At 39.9% G+C, this 18,741-nt stretch overlaps 1 protein-coding gene across 3 annotated transcripts in view; it reads right to left on the reverse strand.

Moving 5' to 3' along the window:
* Window positions 1–11,290: 11,290 nt before the first annotated feature.
* The window catches only part of fmn2b (formin 2b), a 67,348-nt gene continuing 59,897 nt past the window's right edge, over window positions 11,291–18,741 (reverse strand). For 2 of the 3 annotated variants that reach the window (XM_025909537.1, XM_005463642.3), the window contains 3 exons: window positions 12,094–12,243; window positions 11,893–11,974; window positions 11,291–11,447 (listed from right to left, as the gene is read on the reverse strand). In XM_025909537.1, the coding sequence (XP_025765322.1) occupies window positions 11,421–11,447; window positions 11,893–11,974; window positions 12,094–12,243 (259 nt within the window). In that variant the 3' untranslated portion in view covers window positions 11,291–11,420. Of the gene's footprint in view, window positions 11,448–11,892; window positions 11,975–12,093; window positions 12,244–18,741 lie in introns of those variants that run through there. The other variant, XR_003221267.1, reaches the window with a different exon arrangement.

Raw genomic sequence — 18,741 nt, forward strand, 5'->3', positions numbered from 1 at the left:
CCTCCCTTAGTTATGCTGCAATAGACGTAGGCTGCCGGGGATTCCCATGATGCATTGAGTTTTTCCTTTCCAGTCACCTTTCTCACTCACTATGTGTTAATAGACCTCTCTGCATCGAATCATATCTGTTATTAATCTCTATCTCTCTTCCACAGCATGTCTTTCATCCTGTTTTCCTTCTTTCACCTTTAAGAGGGTTAAAACCACAACCCTCCAATGTCATTGTCTTGTCTAAAACTTTGATTATCATGGACAAAGGAACAGACTTTAAACTGAAGGGTTATGAATTTAGGTATATAAGTCAGTGAAGCAAGGGTGGGGGAGTAGCCTTGTATGTAAATATTTAAATTTAAGGTGGTGGATAATATAACGACAGTGACTGATGTAATCATTAGCTGGATATATAGAGCTTCAGGTAGTAGCATTGAGGACATTAAAGACTGGATGGAGAAACTGTGAAGCTTTCAATATTAATTTGTTCAACACAAAAAAACACAAAATGACAGATCAATTTATTAACACTGTGTACTATGAACCTACACCCTAAAGTGATCAGACCTACTAAACCCATACCTAATAGAACCAAAATAAAAATCGCAAAAAGGTATACTTCTGTACAAATCTGGCAACAATCACCATCCCACAAATAGACTGGATACTTTACTACCTCAATTCTAAAATATTCTTGAGAAGTACCTGAATCAGTATAGTAGTAGTAGAGACAGTGAGTTCATTATTATTATTATTTTTAAAAAAGGGGAAAAACAGAGACCGAGACAATCAGTTCAAGCAGATCAGCATCACTAGTAGTGTTAGAGTCAATACAATACATCATAAGTTCCACAGACAAAAACAATATGTGTCTGGGTCATTCATAGACTCAAGAAAAAATACAATAGATCATCATATATTATTAAAAATGGAGTGTTATGGCATCAGGGGGGTAGTTTTAAATAGAGTTGGGAGCTTTTTGAGAGACAACAGTTTGTGAAATAAAATGATTGTTGTTTCCTATGTATCCACTGTAACTGCTCAAAGTACTTAAATAAGCTAGGTAATGTAAACTTATACAAAGCTTAAGTTCATCTAACATTTTCTTCCATTTGAGTTAGTTCAACTTATTATTTTTGATCAAATACAGCTATTTTGCATATTAAGTACCTGCTACTTACAAAAAATATAACTAAATGTTACTATTTTATTTCAATTATATGGCAGACATCTTTGGAAGGTTTTGATTCCTGGGATCAATTTGACCCCGAAATTAGTCTTTAGTCTGATATAACAGCTGGATTTATTTAGATTCTGAGAATAGACAATGGTGTAAAAGTAAAATGTACTTGGCTTTTATCGGTTACTTACTGGTTCATAGTCTAACAAATTGTTTATTTCTTTTTGAAATATTACATAAACATTTTAAACATTTAAAAAACATTTTGACATAAAAATAATGAATTTTTTGCAATACAATTATTGGGGCATCGACTGCAAGCTTTAAAAACAGTCAACGGACGATTTTGTTTTTATACTATAAACAGTTTGTTATTCTGAGGTATTTGACCCCCCCCCCCCCCCCCTTTTTTTTTTTTAAGGGGATGGAGTTAATGAAGATTTCAGAACTGATGAAAAAGGCCAGGGGAAGTTGTTAGGTAAGTGACATGAGCTGGTAAAGGAAAAGAGAAGTTAACCTTTTGTGATATGACAATGTAGAGAAATGCATGTCTGCTTTTTGAAAGACAAAATTCTAGTTTCAGAATTCTTGTTTCTGTTACAGTGATATTAGTTTCCATACAAATATCACTGTATGGAGAAGTGCCATAACTATTACTAATCCTCAGCGACAATTGTAAAGGAATCCAGGAATTTTCTTTCAATGGTGGTAATCTGGTCAGCCAGATCGCACAGTACGTTGTTCGGATTGACCTGAGGAGGGATGTAAACTCTGACCAGCATGAAGGAAGAGAACTCCCGCAGTGAATAAAACGGTTTGCAGTTGATGAAAAAAGTTTCCAGGTTTGGGCTGCAGTATTTCTGTAACACTGTGACATCAGTACACCAACCTTCATTAATGCAGAAGCAGACTCCACCACCTTTCCCTGAGAACTCTGTTTCGCGGTCCGCCCGGTGAAGTTGGAATCCCGCCAGATTTAAGACAGCGTCTAGGATTCGCTCACTGAGCCAGGTTTCAGTGAAGCAGAGGGCAGCAGAGCATGCAAAGTCCTTGTTAGACCAGTTTAAAAGCAGTAATTCGTCGACTTTGTTTGGAAGAAGGTGGATATTCGCAAGGTGAATGGAGGGGAGTGCCGTGAGGCTGAACCAGTTCCTAAAGGATGAGGCACACCTGGAATGGCTAACTGAAAAGCAGACAGTCTTGATCTCCAAGAATCACCAGAAGGGACCAGTCCCATCCAACTATCAGCCAATAACCTGCCTCGGCACTACATCATCATAGGCATCATAGGGGCTAAGATGAACAGTCACATGGGTCAATGTATGAGTGAGGCCCAGAAAGGCATTGGCAGAAACACCAGAGGAACAAAATACCAGCTACCGGTAGACTGAGAAGTTACTTGAGACTGTAAGACCCCACTGATCAACTTATGCACGATATCGTCTGGCCACAAGAAGGCCAATTACTCAAGGCCTCACACATAGATACTGAAATGCTGAGAAATATACAAGCACAATGACTACGGAACGTAGCAAACATCAGTCATGCCTTTTACATGGATAACATCCAGCTGTGAGTGAAAGAGGTATTGATGCACTGAGCTACACCACTATAGCAACAATATCTGAGTGTCATTCAGACTGGGGAAGTGTATGCAGATGGTAAAAATAAATAGAACCCACGGACATCAACACAAAAAAGCTCTTTATCAGGCAAGGAGGGTTTTGCTGAAAATGTACACTAAGCAGAAAGAAGGAGGCCAAGGACTAGTGAGTGTCAGAATTACTAGCCAGGATGAAACATCAAACATCCATGAGTATATCAGAAAGATGGCCACAACTAATCATGTGCTTAGTGAATACTTCAGGCATCAGAAACCTGAGAAAGAAGAGAAGAAAGAACGAAAACATCATAGAAAGACCTGACCTTGCATGGTATGTATGACCAGGAGACAGAAGAAGTGGGTGATAAAGAAAAATCTGGAACTGTAGTTTTACCTCAGGGAGCGGTTGGTTATCATTGAAGCTTGTTCTTAAGGATAAGATGTACATGGAGGTGAAGTCTATTTAGCCAAAAACATGGCCTGGGTGTAGTTCTAATTATGTTAATGATGTTGGTCTATTATTTTTGCTCCGGCCTGTGTGCTTTTCGAAGAGGTTTCTTGATTGCCTATTAACACTTTCCCTCTCTGATTCTTCTCTTTTATATATATTTTTTTCTGTCAAGAAAGAATCTTTTTGGACTGCATTAAACTACTTCTCCCTCAATTCTCCTCATCTCCTTTTTCACCTTTTTTCTCAAGAATTTATCTTTTAGAATTGTCAGATTCACTTTCATATATTGTTACTTTTTATTCCTATTCTTTATTTATACTTTATTATTATTTATCTATAAATAGTATTTTGTTTATCTCTTTTTTTTCCTAAAAACAAGAAGTTGGACTTTTTCCATTTAAGCTCAGAAGCACAAAATCCCTTTTAGTACCCATTATTATATATTTATATATGAATTCTACTTTATTTTATTTATTTTGTGTCTCCTGGGGGCAGCTGGTGAACTCCAGTATCTCCCTCTGCCCCCCAGTTCGACAATTCACTCTCTGCACCTCTGTCAGGGCAGTAGTTCCTTTGTCATGTTGCACTCTAATCAATCTGTCACACAGTTTACATAACTTTACTCAGGACACTCACAATCATGCGCTCACACAGTTTATTGCAATAATCAATCTGCCCTTTGCATCCAGTCAGTTTGTATGGCAACTGACCCAATCAGCTAGGCTTCAGTTCAGTCACCGTGAGGGTTCCACAGCCAGAAAGTTTGGTGACACTGTGAGGTGTCCGCTTGTCTGTTACCTTAGCTAAAACACCATTAATAACTACCAGTCACTTTAAATCCCCACACAATATCACATTCCAGGCTTCATTTGATATCACACACTCCTAGCCACCAGCCACACACATGCACTCTCTAGAGTTATTTTCTTGTTTATTTTCTAATTCTTTGAATATTAAAAAAACCCCTGAATATTCAAGGAATTAATTTCTAAATGTAAAATCTTTCAGATCACCAGATATATGATGAAAATTAATCATTATTAATTAATTTTGATTAATTAATTAATTATTCAGCCAGGTTAAGCCTAACACTGGTTTGAATATCTATCAGACTTCATGAGGGTGGCCTGAGTGATGATGTCCTCTAGTGGGCCCTGTGTTTACTTCCAGCTGGCACTGAATACTGGAACTGGGAGGTCTACCACTGGAACCAGGGGCTTTTTGCAAGTTTACCCTGGGTACATGTGCCAGATGTGAAAGGGTCTGGTGAAACCATGGAGAATGTTATTCTGCCTGTAGTATCATTCAGCATGGCTGGTTTGGGAGTTAATTGGTGATGGTCTGGGTAGGCATAGCCATGCAAGGATGCACAGATCTCTACAGCCTAGACAATGGCACCCTGACTGCCATTAGGTGAAATCCTTGGACCCACTGTCAGAATCTGCCTGGTGCAGGGTTCCTTCTCGTGCACAACCTCATGTGGTGACAATATGTAGGGAGAATGAAAGAACTGGCCCCATGCTCACCTGATCTAAATCCAATAGAACACCTCTGGGATATTATGTTTCTAACTATCTGATTCTGCCAGGTTGTACCTCAGACTGTCAAGGAGGTCAGTGATGGCCAGAGGGAAAAGATCCAAAAGGACAACATCTATCGTCTTATTAGGAGAATGCCCCTACACTCTCATGCTAGGTAGGGACAATAAGAATGTGGGGGCCGTATATTTCGGCAAAATTGACTAGACTGCTGCATCATATTTTTTTGCTTTGATCTTCAGGGTGGTTTTGAGTTCAGCGCTCTGTAGGTTGATAATTTCCTTTCCATCACAAAATGTGGCATCTTTTTTATTCCTGAAACATCACTCAGTACATATTACTATAGATTTCCAACATGATTTTTTCCCCATTGATATCAGATGTTTTTCAAATTGTTCCTTCAGTTTTTTTAGCAGTGTAATATTGCAGAACTGCTTTGCAGAGTGTGTCAGACATGATCATGTGTTTGAAGCTAAAAATCAAAGGAGTGATGTTAAATGTTGTCAGTGTGTATGCCCCATCCAAAGGTCAACCATCCAAAGCAATGGACATTTTGCATGAGAAGTGAAGAGAGTGCATGCAAGTGCCAATTCGCAACAACAATGTGCTTTATATCATACGGTAAGCACCCTGCAATAATACAAAGAAAACAGAGAAAACCCCAACAGTGATATGAGCCCATCTGAGCAAAAACTCATTTTTACCAAGAAGAAACCTCCAGCAGAACCAGGCTCAAGGAAGGTCAGCCATCTGCAGTGATCAGTAGGAGTGAGGCAGGATTTGCAATATGGTAGTGAAACCTGCTCTAATTTATGGTTTGAAATGATAGCACTAACAAACAGACAGGAAACAGTGCTTGTGGTAGCTTAGCTGAAGATGTTAAGATTTATATTGGGAGTGACTAGAATGAACAAAAATTGGAAATCAGCACATCAGACAGACAGTTCACGTGGAGTAGTTTTGGGACAAAGTAAGAGAGGCAAGGCTAAGATAGTTTGGACTTGTGCAGAGGAGAGATAGTGGATATACTGGACAACGGGTGTTGTATTTGGAGTTGCTAGACAGGAGACGAAGATGAAGAACACCGGTAAGATACATGGATGTAGTAAAGGAGGACATGCAGAGGGTTGGTGTGACAGAGGAGGATGCTAGGGAAAGGGGATGATTTAGGCAGATAATATGCTGTGGTCACTGCTATAGAGACCGCTGGAAGAAGAAGGTGTCATATACTGGGTTAAGTTAGTGCCTGCGTTGAGCTGTGGGGGGCATTGCGCTTTTATGCCATCTGATATGCTTTTGCGGTAGGGCTGCTTAGTGAGAGTTTTATTCCTAGCTGTTGTACCTGTTGTTATAACTGATGCTGAGCACATGTTCAATAAAGCAGCGTTATTCTTTATTTATACAGAATCACAAAGGAAACTGTTGGAAAGTGTCATGGCAATGGGTCTGTGACTCAGTGTGTGTTATTTCTGGTGTGAGTTAGGTGAGCAAGGCAAGTCAGGGTCTAACTGACAGCACACGGTATCTGGCTTGACAATGAATAGGAAATGGCAAAATTCAAACTGGGTGAACAGCAGTGTCCACCTGGATGGGATGGAAGTTGAGCCTTGGGTTGATCTGAGGTATTCAGAGTTCTTTTATTTTTCCACATTAAAAATGGTTGCTTGACCCCCTGCACGCAGTGTCTCCTCTCTTCCAGTGTTTGCAAGCCACTTACAGTTCCCACATCATACTTTGTGCTAGACCGGCCTCTTGATGCTGGAACAGCACTGCCTCAAATTAGATTACAATTGTAAACATCATGCTGTCAAAGAGAAGAAATCTAAAATTAATGAAAGACATGTGTGCCATATTATTGCTTTAACATTTTATTAATTCTGCAACACCTGCAACACCCCCCACCCCCCCGCCTGTCAGATTTGGCATACCAGCTGTACAAATGTATGTTGACTTGGATTTTCTATTGAAAGACAGTCTGAATGGTGGTGAGGATGCAGAATCACAAAGTGAGAGGTTTATTGAGGTGAGATGATTTAATTTACAAGGATGTGTCTATGGCTGTATTTCTGTTCATTTTAAAAGATGGCAAGTTACAGTCAGAAACTACACATTAAAGCCCAGTAAAGCCATGAGTATCTTCTAATGCAATTATCAGTGCCAGTCTTCAGCACAGGTAAGCTGGTTGGCTCTGTGTAATCTCTGGAAATGGTTCACACTCTCACTCACAGTTACAAGAAACCAAACCTACAGTAAACAGCAATCATGGTGATATCATCTGATAGTTACAAAGAGTTCTGTCTTAGCTAAATACACAAGAGAAGAAATGAAATATCCAGATGCATATAGGTGTTTTACAAAGACTGATCATAAGTTTTTCTTTGCAGGCGTACATTTTCCTGAAATGTTTTTGTGAACCATATATAATGCCATACAGTGTTTGCAGATGAGTATTCTCTCTTTCTTTGTCCTAAACCACAGTATGTTCGCAAAAATAAAATAGAAGTTTTCAGATGAGAGAACTCAAATGCTGAACTGTTTAAAGTCTTGATTTTGATATTATTTTTTACTCCAGTGTTTAATACTTACAATAGCAGAGTCCATGACTTGAGTCAATACATTTAAAATCCCACAGTTGGAGTTCTTTAGAATGGGATGCAGACGTTGGACTGATAAGGGTCATAAGTCATTGTCAAAAGGTCCTAAGTCAGGGGTCTGCAACCTTTTACACCCAAAGAGCCATTTGGACCCAGTTTCCACGCAAACGAAAACACTGGGAGCCGCAAATACTTTTTGACATCTAAATTGAAGATAACACTGTATATATTGTTTTTTATCTTTATGCTTTGTGTGAACAACTAAGGTGTGCTGCTTATGAAATCCATGAAGTGCTACAGAGAAAATTAAATTATATTTATGTAATCAACACATTTTGAACTCTTAAAGAAATATAACAAAAGGAAAGACACCCAGCTGAACTAAAATGATCCATGTAGCAAACAAAAACTGTTGTCAGCCGCCACCCTTATATCGCCTTTGGGCTGTTGGAGCCTTGACCTGACTCTTAAAAAATAATTGGAAAAAAGCACTATGCTGCTGAAAGATGAAAAATAGATATTTGCAAAATTCTGCCTAAATATGTATTTTACCTGGTTAATGCGTGCGGCGGGGCGTGGTTTGCAGCGCCGCTGCAGGGGAGGCGGACGCACCTGAGCGACACCCGCAATCACGCCTCGCTGCCTTTACGTCTGCGCTATCTGTGCTGTTGTGTTGTTGGTGGTGTATGTCGGGCTGTGAGCTGAAAAGCTACAGCCGGCTGTATGCGTACAGCAACCGTGTGTGAAAAGTGCTCAAATAGAGATGCTCAAAAGCATGCTCATGGAAACATCGTCGGGTCTGCCGTGATTTGTTTACAATGGGACTTCTGCTCCTGAACCTCTGCGCACAGAGTCCGCAAATCGGGGCTATACGAAGTCAGTTTACGCAGGACTGTAAGCTGTCATCTGTCAGGCGTGAGCGGTGTTTGTCTTTAACATAGTTCACGGTGGAGAACAGCTGCTGACATAATGTGGATCCGAAGATCCATAATTGGCCTACCTGGGGTTGAAGAGCGAAAGTCTCGATAAATGCACGACGTTTCGGCGGGTACACCGGCTTCCGCGAGTGTGACTCTTATTTTGAGCGATGAAAAAATAATAGAATATAATTTTATTTTTATATTTCAATATCACAATAATCTTCCAATTTAGAACTACGAGTTTAAAAGAACTAACATAAATAAAATACACTTCAGCTAAATACTTCTAATTTATTTGCCCAAACCACGCGGAGCCGCACTGTAAGGACTAAAGAGCCGCATGCGGCTCCGGAGCCGCAGGTTGCCGACCCCTGTCCTAAGTCAATCAGAAGCCTGTAGACACAGGATTTTGTCTTATCCATGTAACCTGGGGGTTAACCCTGTGTTTTCTGTGTTACAAAGGTGGTTGATTTCTTACTATTTTGGTACCTCCCTGTGGTAACCTAACCTTATCCAGAGCAGGTTAGGCTCCAGATTGGATAGCAACAAGTATGAAACTACTATTGACCAATCAAGTCGCCAAAAGACAGCAGCACCATTCCTAGAGCATGTACTTGTGGAACTCTTGTGGAAAGAGAAGGGTTTAAAATTTTAAACTAGTGTCTAAAAATAATATCTAAAATAGTGTCTGTTATTGGGTTGTTTTTAAAAAAAAGAAATTACTCTTTAATCACTCTCAGACCATTAATCACGACTGGGACTAGACCCGAAAGAATAAAAACTAAAACTGCCCATTATAACCCATTAGATTCTCCTGTGTCTTAATGATAAAGTTGTGATATTTATAAGTGTAACTCACACAACTGGCATTGTTGCCAGTTTTCTTCCTGCCATCAAAAAGGCTAAACTTTATAAATATAGAAACTCTTTTCCAGGCTTCCTGATCAAAAAATTTAGAGCATGCACACACATTCATGCAGTGCTTTTAATACTAAATTGCCACCTACAAAGTTTACAATTTCCTCACCACCATCCTAGCTCCCCTACCTTGGAACACTCCCTTTCACATTGAAAACTACTGACTTCAGCCACTAGATTAAAAAACTTACACTAGATCATAGTGCTCTTTGGTGTGGTCTCATTTTCATCACTTGCATACCTATAACCCAGGCAGTGGAGACTGTCTGAAGAGCACTACGGCAAGACAGCTCGTTACAAAACAGAACCAACTTCACTGCGGGCCTCTTTGGATGAACTCTCCTTTCCAGTACCCTAGCATAGACCTTACCAGGAAGGCTAAGGAGTGTGATCCCCCTGCAGTTGGAGCACACCTTCTGGTACCCCTTCTTAAAGATGGTAAGCACCTCCTCAGTTTGCCAATCCAGAAGCACTGACCCCAGGTCTCCATCTGATGTTGCAGAGGCGTATCAACCAAGACAGCCCTACAACATCCAGAGCCTTTAAGAACTCGGGGCACACCTTATGCTGCACTATCTAACTTACCACACGGTGGTGATCAGTTCCAGCTCAGTTCTGCTTTTCACCCGAGTGTCCAGAACATACGGCACATGATCAATAGTGGGTCAATGACCCTCTTGAGAGATAACAACCACTAGGGTTTAAATACCTGGGACTCGGGTATCTGTCCCATCGCTACACGCCATTTGGGTCCCTGTACAACCATTTCATGAGCTCATTGCCAGCAATAAGTCAGATTGATTTCCGGTGGGTGTTAAACTCCACAGGGACTGCCCTTGTAGCCAGTTGGTGGAAGGCTTCCACTAAGAATTTAATCTCTGCTTTTTGCAGATATTGTTGTTCTTTTGGTTTCATCAGGTGGTGGCCTCCAGTTTGTACTGGAGTGTTTCACAGCTGTGTGATGTGGTGGGAATGGGAATCTCCACCTCCAAATTTGGGGTGATGGTTGTCAGCGAGAAAAGTGTGGAGTGCCCTCTGTGGGTCAGTGACAAGTTGCTGCCCCAAGTGGAGGAGTTTAGGTAGTGAGGGGAGCAGACTGGTGCTGCAGCTGCAGTGATGCGGATGTTGTACTAGTCCATTGTGGTGAAAAGAGAGCTGAGCATAAACGTGATGCGCTGATTTAGTGGTCAATCTACTTCCCTACCCTTACCCTATGGTCACAAGTTAAGATCACAGATACAAGCGACAGAAATGAGCTTTCTCTGAAGGGTGGCTGGCCTCTCTCTTAGAGATAAGAGGGTAAGGACATGAAGAGGGGCTCAGAGTAGAGCTGCTGCTGCTCCACATTGAAATGAGCCAGTTGAGGTGGTTCGGGCCTCTGATGAGCATGTCTCCTAGATCTCTACTAAGAAAGGTGTGTCCTGGGGCAGACCTAGGAGTTTACATCTCTCTGCTGGCCTAGTATTGCCTCATTGTATTCCTGGATAAGATGGAGGAGGTGGCTGGCAAGAGGAACGTCTAGCCTTCTCCATTCAGGCTGCTGCCTTCTCGACCCAGTCCCACAGAAGGAAAATGGATTGATATTTGAAAAAAAAAATTGTTCTATTGATTTACGATCATTATGGGTTACTGCTTGGAGTATAAAAAAAGAATCCAATTTTTTAACTGAAAATTAGATAAAGTCTGCAACAAAAATACTTTCCATAGTAAATCGAATACCATCATGTCACTAGTGCTTTGGTTAATCAGTCAGATGCTTCATTTCCATCACATCTTACTGGTCTCATTTGCTCTTAATAAAGGTCAGTGTCGTTAGGAATAATTGCTTATTGTTTTTATTAATTTTCAAATACTTATTTAGGAAGCTTGATGGCGTTAATGATTATGAGTGTATTACATTATTAGTTAAACCTGGGCTCCATAGACAAGGGATGCTGATGATTGCTGTAAGTATTGTGCACCTGATGGCCCTGCAGGAGCATCTTTTCATGATTCTGTTGAATCCAACAGTCATCTAAAGCAACAGGCAGACTGTGCAGGCAAATGTGACCAAACATAAAAATAATGATGAGAAAAAAAGTCCAGAGATCGGTTGTCTGCACATACTGTAGGTCATTCTCATTTATTCTGTCGCTTTATTCTCTCGTCGGTCATCTTCATACTTTTGTGGTTGATTCACTGCTGGTGTCCAAAGTCATGAAAACAAGCATGCCAAGCCCACTATGTCAAATTTTCATGCCAAGCTTGGCTTTCTGTAGAAAGGCACAGAGAGAGAGATTAACTGAGTGTTATTCATCCATCCAGTTCCATAGGAAACAGTTTGCAGGATTGCTGTGTTACTGCATTGACAAAAAATAAATAAATACAAAAATACAAATAAATAAAAAATTGATAATATACAACTTTACAGCAAAGAAGCTTAATATAAACTAAAATCATTTTGGTCCTAAAACTAAATTTGAAAAGGAGTCCCTCAGACAGACTAATGCAGATTCAGTGATGTGGAGTAAAGATAGGAAGAGCTGCCAGTTTTTCCCAGTGGATACTCTGAGCACAAAGACAAAAATCCTTATGAGATGTATCTAGTGTGTTAATGAAGAATAAAAATATGTTATAAATTTTAAAACTTTAGTTTGTTAACTAAATAGAACAAACTTTCAACCCAAGAGAATAAAGAAGAGCTTAAGGCCAACATACAATTCCCGATGATTGTTTAGGTTTGACACTGTAGGATGCCTTCTCTTTGGCCTGTCGGAAACTCTCTTCTGCTGCTTTTAACCTGCAAAACATACAATGTTAATGCAGTTACACAGTGCATATTCAACAGCTAAGGTTAATGACACGATGCAAGACAGAAAGCTAAAGAGAATGGATGAAGGAGCTAAGAAATAACTCTACCTCTCTTTGAGAATGGTTTTGTTCTCCTTCTTCCACTGGTCCTTGAAGTCAGAGGAGAACTCATGCCAGATGGAGAAGAACATGTTAGGTGAAACCTCTTTCTCTCCTGCTTTGGCCTTCACTGAGAAAAACACTGTAAGTTCCAGGAACCTGAAAATACACCAATTGTCACCTTACTATATATCTGACACAAAATTTGTTCTGTGTGAGTGGTTTCCGGACTGTTTTACTAATAAACTTTGTTCATGTTTCTATGAGTTTATCAGAAGTGCTTTATAATGTAGCTAGTACTTCCATTTTTGTTATCAATGCCAGTAATAAGAAAGAAGAACAATAACAAAAGCAATCAAGTGCTGAAATGTATTAATTATTGAAATGTAACAGCGTTTTATTTTTAAAATGTAATGGATATTAGTCTGATGTTTAAATTTTTCACAGAGAACAAGACTAGTGCTGCTAAAACCTTTTACAGCACAACCAGAGCTGAAACCACTAACGTCAGTGACTATGAGAGAGGCTGAAAAAATGAAATGCAGTGTTCATGCTCTGATATGATACTTTTTTCTTTATATACTATACCGACATTTACTACACATCATCATGCTAAGCATTAAAAAAGGGGAATAGAAATATACACAATCCAGAGTCAGGATTCTGAAAAGTAAACTTTCTTAGTCAGCATTCATTATAAGTGAAATATTTCAGTTGACGGTTATAGCCTGTAACTCATGAAAATCAGGAATACAGCATTTCAAATATAAAAAAAGAAATGTCCAACTTCTTGCTACTGGTAGCATGAGGCACCCGTAGGAAGAATACCTGGACCCTACAGATGCTGCACAGGTAGTTTAATTCATCCAGGATGGCATATTATTAAGTGCCATTCCAGAAGATTTGCCATGCACTTGTTACTCAAAATTTAAAAACTCTACTGGTTTATGATCATAATCCCCTGCATTTTTGAATCTAATTGGCCCTTAATTTTATACAGTTGGTGTCTGGACTAACACATGGTTTGTCTGTTTCAAACCTAACCATCTATGACAGAGTGTTTTCAGATCATAAGTCTGTCTTATTTAACATTGCCTGGCCCCGTTAAACCTGTTAAACCTCACACCTCTGCGTGGCACTGTAATATTATTGAACGGCGCATTTCTCTGCTTATTTCAATCTGAAATCTGGGATTCCCGAGTCTGTGTCTTCAGATACAGAGAAGCTCTGCTCCTAGTTTCATTCACCCTGCCAAATTGTTATAGATACTGTGGCTCAATTAAAAACCAGGCACCCTGAAACTAAATCTGAGCCCTGGATAAATGACACAACTCGTGCTGTCAGATGTGAATCCTGAAAAGCTGAAAGAAAGTTGAAAAAGGACACACTGCAGGTGTTGTTCAAATATCAAAGAATTGTTGGCTTTGGTTGGTTCAGACCCTACCCGTCTCAGAAAACGTTACAGGTTGGGCTACCTCTACTGAGGAGCTGTTCCTAAACCTTTTAAGCATGCAACAGTGAAACCACTGATCAAAAAACCTGGCCTGGACAGTTGGATACTGAGTTATTTAACTTCAGGCCTATATTTATTATTATTTATTTATTTATTTATTATATATTTAATATTTCCAAGCTTCCTTTTCTTTCAAAAATTCTGTTTACAGTCAATTGAAGGTGGTTTTTTAATTAAAACAATGTCCTTTTTAATTTAATCTGGTCTCTAGCACAGAATCTGCACTGCTGAGGGTATTTAATGACATACTCCTGGCTATAGATTCAGGGGACTATATAATGCTAGTTCTCCTAGACTTATTTTAATATCTCATTTAGAGCACTGTGGGGGCATTTGTGGCACTGCTTCGGATTGGTTCAGATCCTACCTGTCTCAGAAAACTAGGTTGGGCTATATGATTTCAGATCTTCCTGTCACGGTCTGAGGAGGCAGACCGTGCAGTGGTGTGTGTGTGGACCCAGGTGCGAACACACGAGAGTAGGCTGGAGAAAACTTAACTGAAAGCGAGCCTTTATTGTGGCTGGTGACAAGAAGTGCGAACAAGGCAGAAACGCAGTGATAAACTAAACTATAACTAAACTGGGAAAATGATACTAGGAAAAGCTATGAAGACACGGGAAACCATAACTACAGATACAGAGACTGGCTGTGACAACATGGAGGGTGGAAACACAGACGACGCGACACAGACTGCATGAAACACAGAGACTAAATACACATGAGGGATGATCAGGGGAAGTGGCCACACATGGGAGCACAGCTGACACACATGAACCCAACGACAAGACAGGAGAAGTGAAACTAAATACACTGACATTGAATATAGACTTTCAAAGTAAAAACAGGAAACATGGAGATTAGACATGACCTGAACTTAACATAACTGCATAGACAAGAAACGTAGACGCAGAAACCAGGGAGACTGAGTGCAGGGGGAGATGACATAAGGGAACAAGACTAAATTGCAATCTAGAAATAAACAAGGTGAACTAAGCTAAGACACAAAAGATACATAAACTCAAACACTGGGTCGCTCGACCCAGGACCATGACACTTCCTCTGCTACTTTTCCTTCCATGGGGCTTGATACTTGCACCTCTAGTATATTATTTGTATCTGCTGCCCCTTGGTTTTATTTTTAGAAAGCACAAAATTGTTTTCCATTATTATGGAGATGTTATTGAGGTTTACGTACCCCTCAAACAAAAGTATGCCTACTCAATGAAAACTTTAGCTTTAGCCTTGAGGAATTAAAAGTGTGGATGGCTCTAAACTTCTTAAATTTTAATGAAAATAAGACAGAGGTTGTTGTGTCAGGTCCTGGTGTCACTGGTGGGTCTTTTCCTGTAGACACAGGCCGCTAGCACAGTATGTAAAGCTTACTGTTACAAACTTGGGTTTTAGGATGGACAGTGATTTTAGATTGAGCAGTCAGATCAGTGCAGGGTTAGCTTCTTTCAGCTGTGATAGCTGGCTAGATTTAAAAAAACAAAACACAAAACATGGTGTTAAAAGATCCCTTTGAAACACTTCCCTTCCCAGTCACTGAGATCAGCTGACCAACTGCTCTTAGATGTGCCAAGGACACAGTGGTGGTTCAGAGACAATGCTTTTGCTGTAGTGGCTCCCAAATTGGGGAATTCATTGCTGTTTCACATTAGACAGGCCTCTCTAAGACCCACCTCTTCTGCTTGTCGTTGGACCCAGTTTGATATCTGTTGATTTTATCTTTTTATTTAATTAAATTATTTTTGACTGTTTTTATTCATTTTAATTAGATCTTGCATTTGTTGATGCTGTTATTTTGTGTTGTAATTTTAATTCTAGTCAATATTTTATATGTATTTATTTTATTTATTTCAATTTTATTTTTTATTGCTATGTCCCACACAATGGTCACTGGTTGCTGTTTTTAAAGTGCTTTATAAATAAAGTTGACTTGGCTTGGCAGGTCAACCGCTGGCACCAGGTGATGTTAGCAGATGAGAGCAGTTGCCCCCCTGAGCACACGTGACAGATGTGAAAGGGTCTGAAGAGACCATGCTTCCTGTGACATCGTTCAGCTGACCGGTTTGGTGGTGGGTCAGTGATAGTCTGGGGAGGCATATTCATGGACAGACACACAGACCTCTACAGGCCAGGCAATGGCTTGCATCTGTCCTGGAGCTTTCTTCTCATTAGGAACACGCCAAAACATTGTGAGGCATGCATACAAGCATGTGAGGGGGCATACATCTTGCTGCATCATTTCTTCACTTTCATTTTCAGGATGTCTTTGAATTCAGCTATTTATAGGTTGATAATTTTTATTTCCATCAAAAAATCCTTTTATCCCGAACACATTACCCAGTCCATGTCAGTATAGATATTCGGCAAGATTTTTTTTCCCCACTGAAATCTGATGTTTTTAGAGTGTCCCTTTAATATTTTTGAGCAATTCAGTCATCTTCAGTCAGCATAGATGACTGAACTGACTTTGGATTTGATAGAAACACAGTGGATCAATGAGTACAAAAACCAGCAAATGACCTGTCCTCTCAAATCATCATCATCATCCGGTGTCAAATACCAGCACGGCTCCATTTCTTGTGAAGCTCTTCTGAGTTTTTGAATTGCTTTTTCTTGAAATTCCTTCAAGGCTGTAGTCCTCCCTCTGGCTTTTACACCTTTTCCTACCACACTTTTCCTTTCAGTCATCTTTGGATTAATATGATTTTTAATGCAGCATTCTCAGAACATCCAGCTGTTTCTGGAATGACCTTCCGTGGCTTACCCTTATCCTGACAGCTGTCAACCTGTCACCAGTCCCATTGTTCAGTGGTCTCATATAGTAAATTAGATTGAAAAATACACTATATCACCAAAAGTATTCACTTGTCTGCCTTCACATGCATATGAACATGAGTGACATCCGATTCTTAATCTACAGGATTTAATATGATGTCGGCCTACCCTTTGCAGCTATTATAGCTTCAACTATTCTGCTTTAAGGTTGTTTATGGGAATTTTTGACCATTCTTCCAGAAGCGCATTGGACAGGAAGGCTTAGCTTGCAGTCTCCACTTTAATTCATCTCAAAGATGTTCTGTCAGGTTAAGGTCAAGACCTGAGTCAGGATCTTCCAGCTGAGCTTGCTCATCCGTGTCCTTATGGACCTTGTTTCGTGCATGTTGGAACAGGAAGGGCCCATCCCCAAACTGTTCCCACAAAGTTGGGAGCATGAAATTGTCCTAAATGTTTTGGTACACTGAAGCATCAAAAGTTCCTTTCACTGGAACTAAGGGGCCAAGCTCAACAACCACATACTATAATCCTCCCCTCTATCAAAATTTACAAGTGACGCAATGCAGTCAGTCAACTGTCCTAGTAACCCAGACTCATCCACTCACTCTTGATCTAATTTGGAGGCCACATGAAGTTTGTAAGGATCTACTCTGCAGAAAGTTGGCAGAGCTATGAGTCTATGTGCCTCAGCATCTGCTGATCCTGCTCTGTGATTTTATATGGCCTATCACTTTGTTGCTGAATTGTTGTTCCCAATCCCTTTACTATAATACCACTAACATCTGATACTGAAATATTTAATAGTGATGATATTTCATGAGTGTTGACAGGTGGCATTTTATCACTGTACCATGATGGAATTCACAGTTCCTGATAGCAAACTATTCTTTAGTCTGCACACCTAAGTGCTTGATTTTATGTACCTGTGGCCATGGAAGTTGATTGGAACACCTGAATTCCATGATTTCGATGAATGACTGAATACTTTTGGCAATACAGTGTATATTGTAGGGGTGAAGCTGAACCCGAATACGGTACTTGGAAAGGCACAAATAACGGGGTTTTTATGAATACTTATTTCGAACAAATACTTTAAAAGATATTTGTATTCAGGAACAAGGAAAAACTTTATATTAAAATGCTGAGTTCCCTTATGAGACTGCAGTGCATGACCGGATGAGTGAGTGACGTGTGAAAGAGGTGACTGGCCACACAGCAACAGAGAGGCTCGGCTGAGCGAAAAAAAGACTGAACTGCATCACTATTTTTGTTGAATAGGTTTTTTTGTACCTTAATTGGGTTCCGGAGGCAATTTATAACTTTCACGACGATCGGGAGATTATTCCATTACACCACATTACTGACGACTGCAGTCGGGTGCTCTCATGTTCGCTCTGTTTACGTAGCTCTATTAGCTCGGTAATTTAGAAAATAGGCTGTTGACAGAGTAACATTAACATTCGGTTTAAAAGACTAAAACAATGCTTGTGTAGCTGTGTTGAATTGTATGCACTTGTGGGAGTTATATGGTACGTTTAAGCTACTGTCTTTTGCAGACAGCAAGATGTGGGCTATAGACTAATTAACCTTAGCATAGCTTCCCGTCACTCATTAACTTAGCTGAAACTCCCCACATGGATTTGGGCAACCAAACAGAAAAGAGTGTTGCTGCTACTGAGTCATCTCTTGGTCCTACACCAGCCAAAAAACTTGCTCAAGTTCTGTGTGGAAGCATTTTGCAGTCAGTGCTGCAGATGAAACCAAAGTGATATGTAATGTGTGCAAAAGTCAAATCAGCAGAGGCAGAGATATCAAACATCTGTCAACATCTGTTATGCATAATCACATGCACTTAAAGCATCCTCCTGGTACTGTCTGCCAACTGTCTGCTAGAGTCTCAAATATATAAGACCATTCAATCTGATCAAACGCTTTTTGGGCGTCCAGAGAAAGTACTGCTGTTTTAGCCTCTTTTCCATAACCTGAGTAAATTGTATTTAATAATAACCGGACATTATTAAATGACCACCTACCAGGAATAAATCCTGTTTGATTAGGATGTATAATTGTTGAAATATGTTTGCTCAACCTTGTAGCTAAGACTTTGGTTATGATTTTTATGATCACAATTTAAAAGAGCAATGGGTCTATTATTTGCTGGGTCGCCTTCCTCCTTTCCAGTTTTGTGAAGCAAACAAATATTTGCATCCTAAAGTGAAGTTGGCCCCGTTATTTTTAACGGAGTCATTTATCATCCTAAGCATGAGAGGAATAATTTTATTTTGGAAGGCTTTATAGAATTCATTACCGAATCCATCTGGGCCAGCTGTCTTTCCAAGTGGTAAGGCTTGGATTGTTCT

This window comes from Oreochromis niloticus, linkage group LG8 (genome assembly GCF_001858045.2).
Source record: "Oreochromis niloticus isolate F11D_XX linkage group LG8, O_niloticus_UMD_NMBU, whole genome shotgun sequence".
Classification (NCBI taxonomy): Eukaryota; Metazoa; Chordata; class Actinopteri; order Cichliformes; family Cichlidae; genus Oreochromis; species Oreochromis niloticus.